Genomic DNA, 8,021 nt, shown 5'->3' on the forward strand with positions numbered 1-8,021 from the left:
TATCGATTGCTTGATCACTAGTTAAGAAACGAAGGAATCGATCTTGAAGCTTAGGAGTTAATCTGATTAAGATCGAATCGAACCTAGCTGATACCTTGACATATATAATCTATTTCATTTCTATTGGCCTTTTGGAGCCATATAGGTGGTGGTATCGGCATAATTTTGAACCATCTAGACCGAGCATAGTTCATAGCCACAAGGCCCACAACGCTGTATTGTTAAAGACTTGACAATGAAATGTATCTAAAGTCATTGAAACGATGCTTTTTAAATTTTTTTTTTTCAAAATTTAGAAATATATAATTTTGCGACAATTGTAAATATAAAGTTATATATTAACATTTAACACAAACATAAAACAACCACACCTATCATAAATATTACACATAGGTGCTCTGATGAATTATGTCTGTTTAAAGTAATCTACCGATCAAATAATTGGTGGGTTACAATTGAGAAGTTGTTATTACAATGAATAGATTGATCAACCACCAAAGAGCAAAGAATCCAAATCAGCTTTACTGCCAATAATTATACAGAAAAGGTCTAGGCAGGAATCAAAATCGATATCTAATATAGTAATGACACTTATTAGTACAATACCAAAACAATTTTCTAAATTATTCAAGGAACAATAGAAATCAGAATATCATTCCACATCTTTGTTTTATTATAATAAAATAAGACCAAAACCACAAGTTGTAGACATTAGGAGTTGTGAGTTTTAGTACAAGGCATACTTCTGGGTCCAGCTTCGAGCCATGGCTTCGTATTTGGCCTTGTCGGTTTTGCATATGTGAGCTATCTCTGGAACCAGAGGATCATCAGGGTTTGGGTCTGTAAGAAGAGAGCACACAGAGAGAAGCACCTGTAACACCAAGCATGTTTAGTAACCTGTTAAATTTGTTGGGTATAAAACAATAACTGATGAGGCTTATAGAAATATTTAAAAGAAGATTTTTTAGTGATTTTGAACCTTAGAGATTGTAAGGGCAGGGCTCCACTGGTCTTTGAGAATGTCCAAACAGATGTTCCCGTTGCTGTTGATGTTAGGGTGAAACACTTTGGTTCTGAATACAACCTGAAAACATAAACAAAACCATGATGGTTATTTTTTGAGCCCTAGGGAGATTATAAGTTTCGTGTTGTGGAAGTTATTTTATTTACCTTGGGAGGTTTGAAAGGATAATCTTGCGAGAAATTGATAGTGACAAGGAAAACACCTCCCGTGTATGGACTTTCGTTAGGACCCATTATTGTAGCTTGCCAGTGAAACATGTCTTCTCCTACTGGACCTGAAAAATCCATAACCAAGGAGAGAAGAAAAAAACCTTAGATACCATGTTAACAGCAAATGTAAAACTACTTTTTTTGGTTGAATTAATTTAAGATTCTTTCCAAGAAAATAATAATAAGGAGAGACAAAAAAAAAATATCAAATCCTTTAGAAGAAACGTAATGATACACAAACCAAAAAATCAACTTGGATACACAAAATGAAAAAAAAATTCTCTAACCTGCACTGCATGACATAGGAGGGTCTCTTTGCAACTCCCTCAGTTCTTTTAAAATCCTTCTCGTTGCCATAGTTTTTGATTGAAACGAAAGCTCTCTTGCTTGGGATAGGTCTCACAAACCAAAACGTAAATCTCTATTTATAAGAAAGAATGGGATACATATCAAAATGAGAGGCCTGTGTTTCAAAGCGTGAACCGTAAGCCTCTTGGCGATTCTCTTAATGGTTCCATTTACAATTTGCTTAAGCAATATAGGTGTCATTTGCAAAAAAGTCTCTTTTGAGCCGCCCGCTTTGTCTTCATATAAAGGTAATGGAGAAAGATTCTATTGTTTTGTTCTGATTCTCAAAGAGAAGACTTACCTTGAAGCGGATGGCCCTTACATGCTTGATGTCATATCTATTGAACGGTCTTTAATGGGACTTGTTAAAGTTCTTGTTCTCTAGAAGAATCAGATTTGTTTTATTACAATATCCTTATTGTCTTCGTCATCGTTCATAGGACCAGAAACTGAACTTGCAAACTTGCAAAACCAAAACTTGGTTCTTGGTCTCTTCTTGCGACCCTCTCTTGTAACAACAACAACACAACCATAGCAGTAAATAGTCTCTAAAATGGAATCGAAAGCAAAACGTGGTATCATCATATATTTACATAATGCAAACAAGAATACAACCTCAAACAAGACCAATGAGTTTCTTTTGATATGTCAGTATTCAGACTACAAAACAACAGATTCTTGTTTCATGGAAATAAGAAAAAATGGGTCCGTAGCACTCTCGGAAAACAAGGATTAGTTATAACTTTATAACTGTTGGGTTCTTCTTGTTCTAGCGAATCACAATATAGAACATCCTTTCTGAGACTTTCTCTTCTTTTTCTTCTTGTTTTTAGGTGGCTGGAGAACTACTTTAATAGCCGCATCAAAGACGGCTTTTACATTCTGTATAACCCAATGAGGTATCGTCAGCAAGATTTTGAAACAAAGGTATAAAAAGATGATGAATTTGATATGAGGTACCTGTTGGGTCTTTGCACTGGATTCTATATAAGCAGAAGCTCCAACAAGCTTCTTCAGTTCTTCGCCCTACAATGAATAAAAAGGAACATAAGTACTTAACGAAAACGATCCGCCAGAAGAATATGAGGAAAGGTACCTGAGCAGTAGATATAGGCACAGCTCCAGGGTGCTCAACAAAGTACTGCTTATCATCTCGAAGATCTGAAAGAGAATCTGTTAATCAGAACTATATCTTTTGACTAGATGAAATAAAAAATAAAGAAAAGAACCAACCAAGCTTTGTTCCAACAAGGATGATTGGAACACCAGGAGCGTAATGTCTGAGTTCAGGAACCCACTGAAGAAATAATAAGCAAAACATCAAATATATTGTATGAAAATGACTATTGAAAATTTTATGATTTGAGTATTAACCTTTTTAGCAACATTTTCATAGCTAGCTTTGCTGACGAGAGAGAATGCGAGCAAGAAGACATCAGCACCACGATAGCTCAATGGTCTTAGTCTATTATAGTCCTCTTGTCCTGTGTATGTTTCATCAAGGCAGAACATAAACACACAAAGTTTAAAGACAAATAAGACACAACAACAAAAAGAAAGAACAAAGCAAAGCTATAGCTTGCCTGCAGTGTCCCACAATCCCAAGTTGATGGTGTTCCCATCAACAATCACATTAGCACTGAAATTATCAAACACAGTTGGCACATAATCCTGTCACCACAACAATGGATCAGTCAGAGCTCAGAACATACATAAATAGATTACAAACATCTCAAAGACCACAATTGACTAGCAGACAATCTCAATCCTATACATCAGTAAAGTAACATCACTGCCGTGAGCTACTAAATCTCTAAAGCTTCTACTGATCACGATAACAAGCAGATGTGCAAAAAGATCAAGCCTTTGAGAGAACCTAAGCAAATTTTTCTAAGAAAGATCTCAACTTTAGGCGAAAAAGAGGAGAGTGAACTCACAGTGGGGAAAGTGTTGCTTGTGTATGAGATGAGTAGACAAGTCTTGCCGACGGCGCCGTCACCGACGGTGACGCACTTTATGAACCTTGAAGCACTCATCTTCTCGCCGTCAACTTCGTACCCTAATTTCGATTTGAGCAGAGAGAGAGAGAAAGAAAGAGGGCTTCTTTAGGCAGCTAGGAGACAAAAAAGAAAAAGAAAAAGAAAAAGAAAAGAGCAGCTGAAACCGAAAGTCTTTTCGACTCTAGACTTGAATTTTCTGTTCCATTTCTTTCGATTTCTTTTACTTTTCTTATTTCTTTCTTTAGTTTTGTGAGAAATCAGAACTCCTACAAAAACTCTTTAATCTATTTACTAGATCTGGACGTTTTTATTCCAAGCCGAAATACTTACCTAAATCCGAACAAAAAAATCGAAACCCTTATACAAAAATATCCGAACGAGACTTATGAGTTTAGTACTTTAGAGTATGAATATAACCCGAACCGAACCGAAATCCAAATCAGGATCCGAAGATATCCAAAATTAGTTAAATATGCTAATGTCTTTATATATGTTAAGGTAATTTAGTATTTTATAGTTTTCTAAAGATTTTTGTAGTTTGTTTTATTTGTTATTTTGAATCTTTTTAGTAAGTTTAAATATTTAACTAATTTTTAATTAGATTTGTGAATAATTTATATATTTTAATATTTTTTGTAAATTTTTCGGGTTTAGAGAAAATATTTTTGACGATTTCATACATTGGTTACAGACCAATCCAAACCAAACTCGAAAGAAACCGAACCCGACCCGATATTGAGTAAAACCCGAATAGGACCTATGAGCATTATACCGAAAATTTGAATCAAACCGAACCGAAACCGACGGGCCCCCGAACGCCCATACCTACTATTTACTACCAACAAACCATATTTCAACACTATACATAATAATTTGGGACTCTGATGCCCCTATGTCTACTCTTATACATTAATAAACGGGATATATGTAAGATCCTAGAGCAACATTAGTGGTAAATCTCTCACACTCAAGTCTCTTAACGTTTTTATTTAATTATTTTTACCTAATAATTAAATATATATATCAAAAATGCAGATGTCCACTAAACATAAGCCAAGTGGAGAGCTCATCTCCCAAATATTTGTCAACGTTTCTTCGTAAAGAAGCGATTGTAATTCTTGTGACATTCTATTTTATCCTTTTTTTATTTAGTTTTTTTTTCTTAAAGAACTGTGTCAATAACTCATCACACTACTCATGCTCGTATATTCACATAGCTGTGCGAAGGTGTTTTGATGCCATAAGCCAAATATATTTATTAAAACGGTTTAGTGATCGGGAACTAGGTACGATCTCCTTTGTTGTTGTATTCAACATTAAACTATACGTCGTCGTCCTCAAGGATCCTCACCTTATCCCTTGAAGACGATAAGCTCTCTTCTCTCTCCAATTTATCCCTTGAAGACGATAAACTTGAGCTTCGACTCTTTCGGCACCGACGGCGCGTGGCGGCGCGTACGGTGACTGGAGTTTCTTTCTCTTGTTTTGCTGCTATCCCATCTGTCTCGTTTCCCTTCGATATGTGCGTTGTTCTGGGCTAGGGTTTGGCTCCGGGAATTACTCCGCTGCAGAGGAGTTTTGATCCGGTGGTCCCTCAGCTTTCTCTGGAAAAATGGCGAGAAGGTCGAGCGGTGGGTGGAGGTTGCAGTCTGCTTTTTGGGGTATGGTTGGAGATCGATTTTCTCTTTCAGATCTCGTCCTGCTTTTTCTGTCCGTGAGGAGGAGCGTCGTGGTGTCCTCTCCTGGGTTTCGACGGTCCGCTGCTCTGGCCCAGGCGGTTCTCGGCTACGGAGGGCGTCTCTCGTCGGTTTTTTGAACCTGAGTGTCCTCCTCCTAGCGTGGTGTGTGCTGGTGGGTTTCTCTACCACGGCGGCGAGTTCGTGAGATTCAGCACGCAGGCGGGATGGTGTCTGAGCTCGGTGGCCGGCTCGCGTAGGTCATATGGGAGGTTTAAAGAGCGGTCATCTATGTCCGCTTGATTTGCCTTTCACTTTGCTTCCTCACCTTTGGCCCTCCTCTTTGCGGTTTCTGTACCGGTGTGCCCTGTTTACAAATCCCGTTCTTGTTGAGGCAAGTGACGGCTCTAGCGTCTCCAATTTCAGTTCGTCGGTTCTCGGCGACGACGGGCGTGTGGTGGTTCTCAGGTCATTGACCGCCACTTCTTAATGCTTGGTCTTTGCTCACATCCCAGCATCACTTGGGTTTGCTTGAGCTCTTTGTGGTGGTGTGCGAGGCAATTGTGTGCAGGTTAGGTTCAGTGTGGGATGTTCGGAGGTTGCAGCTCCTTTTTGCTCGGAGCGGCATCGTGTACAGGTCGTATTCGGGCCTAATAAAAGCTCAGTTTTGGTTGCTGCGGGTGTGGTAGGCCTCTGCTCTTGCTGTCTATTCTTGTGGGTTTGTGCTATTAAGCCTCGGCAAACTGTTCTCAGATGGGCCATTATCTTTAAGAGCGGATCACCGGGGAGGCCAAAATTACTGGGGTCCCGACTCTCGGTTGAACTTGGCTCATTCTTTTGCGGCAAGCTGTTGTTGTGGACATGGTCGAGTTTGTGTTTAGAATTTTATTTTCCGTTTATCTGTTTCTTGTTAACCTCTCTATTTTCCGTCAAAAACGAAAAAGCTTGTTAATAATATCTTTACATTTTTACCAAAAAAAAAAAAATTAAACTATACATGTGACATTTACACATAAAACCTATGTGGAATGAGATTGGTGTATATTGCGTTTGTTGAACTAGTTATTATCTTGTTTGTTGTTGTCTACAACATTAACTTTCTTTTAGTAGTCACCGCTCTGTATATTCATATTCGGAAATACGTTGTTGTAATCATCTCATGTCAAATAGAAAATATAGATAGTCCTCTTATAAATCATGAAGTGGATTGTCATTAACCAAAACAAGAAGAGAATGTCCATCAGTCACGACCAAGTCCAGCCGCGGCCGCGTCCAAGGGAGAGAGAGAGAGTCGGCTACTCTTGGCCGACTTAGTATTAGGTCGGCTAGTCTTGGACGACTTAGTATTAAGTCGTCTAGTCTTGGCCGACTTAGAACTTAGGATGTTTTCATTTTCTATGTTTTAGTAGTTTTCCTATTTCCTGTTGGATTAGGATATGTACTCTTTCCATTTATCTTTATCTTGTAATCCTTATATAAAGGAACCCACTTGATCATTAATAATGACATAGAAATATTCAGTCTCTAAACTCTCTAATTACAACACGTTATCAGCACGACAGACTACAAAACCCTGAGACAAAACCTAACCTGAAATCCGTCACACATAAACCCTAAATCAGGCGCAACTTAAAATCGATCTATCTCTCAAACCCTGAGGAAACAGACGACGAGCAACATATCATATTGAATCTCTTGACGAGACGAATCCATCAGCGCAAACCGTTCGTCGATCCGATCTCAGACGCGCCCTCACTCGCAGAAACAATACACGGCGCCGTCTTGGTCTTTTGGAACCCTAATCCGAACCAACAAGATTTTCTAGCCAAATTCAAATTCTGTGAAAGATAAGTTTATCATACCTTAGTTGTTTGATGATATCTTGTTCAGATTATGGTGTTCATGTAATCTAATATTTCTTGTTTTTATTTCATGAGCTGAGAGGAGTTGGTGCAAAGATCTAACCCCGAAGAACCTTAGACTGTTCTTGCTTGCGTTCCAGCTTGCAAACACCCGATCAACTAAAGCCCTTAAGCATTCCTGATCCTGGGACATTCGCAGCTTCCTGTTCACAACAGAGCTAGTCCAGTTTGCATCACAGCAAGCTTGAGTTCCCAATCAACCAACTCGCGCACTAGATAAGAAGAAGACGCGTCCCGTTCGCGTCCGACGACCTCAGCACACATCCGTGACCAGACGTAAGACCGTTCCAGACAGCTCGCGTCTCGTCCCATCTTGCGACCCGATAAAGGAGCTAGCTTGCGTCCGTGTGCAACTAGAGGTTCATCTGACTTTGGTGGTCCGGTTCAACCCTACAAAATAAAGGTAATTCGAAATCTGAAAACAAGAATCGAACCTGGTTGTTTTGTAAAGATTGAAACCATAAAAGATAATCTCTAAAACTAAAAGCCATAGGTTAAATAGATCAATCCCCTATGAGTAAATCGAAGCTCTATAAGTTCGATCTAAAACCTAAAAACGAGATTGATCCATTGATCAATTAAAATCAGAACCTTAAAGGTTTTTTGAATCTCAAATCAAATCCCCTTGATCAAAGATCAAAGTTTTCGAAATTCCCTAAAACCATAATTTTGGAAAATCGGTTTTCAATTTTGATTTGAAGCTTGAGTGTTTGATTGATCGGCTAGAGCTATGATTAGGATTGTTTTAAAACTTGAATCTGAATCTTGTTTAAACTAAAACCCTAATCTCGAATTTTAAAATTCCTAAAGGCCTTGAAACCTTAAATCTCTCATTACTTAAA

General features: G+C 38.5%; 2 protein-coding genes and 1 long non-coding RNA gene across 4 annotated transcripts; 1 reads left to right on the forward strand and 2 right to left on the reverse strand.

Moving 5' to 3' along the window:
* Window positions 1–499: 499 nt before the first annotated feature.
* LOC106307050 (ubiquitin-conjugating enzyme E2 29) lies at window positions 500–1,684 on the reverse strand. The gene is made up of 4 exons (XM_013743887.1): window positions 1,521–1,684; window positions 1,171–1,298; window positions 980–1,084; window positions 500–871 (listed from the first exon to the last, which is right to left on the reverse strand). Exons 1-4 carry the CDS (start codon window positions 1,588–1,590, stop codon window positions 728–730), a joined length of 447 nt encoding a protein of 148 aa, XP_013599341.1. The 5' UTR covers window positions 1,591–1,684; the 3' UTR covers window positions 500–727.
* Window positions 1,685–2,135: 451 nt separating this feature from the next.
* LOC106307048 (rac-like GTP-binding protein ARAC3) lies at window positions 2,136–3,729 on the reverse strand. 2 transcript variants are annotated; one of them, XM_013743886.1, is made up of 7 exons: window positions 3,519–3,729; window positions 3,165–3,252; window positions 2,956–3,065; window positions 2,815–2,878; window positions 2,678–2,742; window positions 2,542–2,607; window positions 2,136–2,463 (listed from the first exon to the last, which is right to left on the reverse strand). In XM_013743886.1, exons 1-7 carry the CDS (start codon window positions 3,615–3,617, stop codon window positions 2,359–2,361), a joined length of 597 nt encoding a protein of 198 aa, XP_013599340.1. In that variant the 5' UTR covers window positions 3,618–3,729; the 3' UTR covers window positions 2,136–2,358. The 2 variants fall into 2 exon arrangements, with proteins under 2 accessions (XP_013599340.1, XP_013599339.1); XM_013743885.1 differs by having other exon boundaries at window positions 2,136–2,607.
* A 731-nt stretch (window positions 3,730–4,460) lies between these two features.
* LOC106301459 lies at window positions 4,461–6,308 on the forward strand. Its single transcript, XR_001262203.1, has 2 exons — window positions 4,461–4,533; window positions 4,617–6,308. It is a non-coding gene; the product is annotated as an uncharacterized LOC106301459 (long non-coding RNA).
* The last annotated feature ends 1,713 nt before the right edge of the window (window positions 6,309–8,021 follow it).

This window comes from Brassica oleracea, chromosome C7, assembly GCF_000695525.1.
Source record: "Brassica oleracea var. oleracea cultivar TO1000 chromosome C7, BOL, whole genome shotgun sequence".
Lineage (NCBI taxonomy): Eukaryota > Viridiplantae > Streptophyta > Magnoliopsida > Brassicales > Brassicaceae > Brassica > Brassica oleracea.

Coding starts and splice junctions, on each gene's coding strand:
- LOC106307050 (XM_013743887.1), bottom strand. CDS start 1,590: ATGGCAACGAGAAGGATTTTAAAAGAACTGAGGGAGTTGCAAAGAGAC. Junction 1,299..1,520: donor TCCTATGTCATGCAGTGCAG/GTTAGAGAATTT, acceptor TGGATTTTTCAG/GTCCAGTAGGAGAAGACATG. Junction 872..979: donor CTGCCCTTACAATCTCTAAG/GTTCAAAATCAC, acceptor TTGGTGTTACAG/GTGCTTCTCTCTGTGTGCTC.
- LOC106307048 (XM_013743885.1), bottom strand. CDS start 3,617: ATGAGTGCTTCAAGGTTCATAAAGTGCGTCACCGTCGGTGACGGCGCC. Junction 2,879..2,955: donor ATGAAAATGTTGCTAAAAAG/GTTAATACTCAA, acceptor TTATTTCTTCAG/TGGGTTCCTGAACTCAGACA. Junction 2,608..2,677: donor TGCCTATATCTACTGCTCAG/GTACCTTTCCTC, acceptor TATTCATTGTAG/GGCGAAGAACTGAAGAAGCT.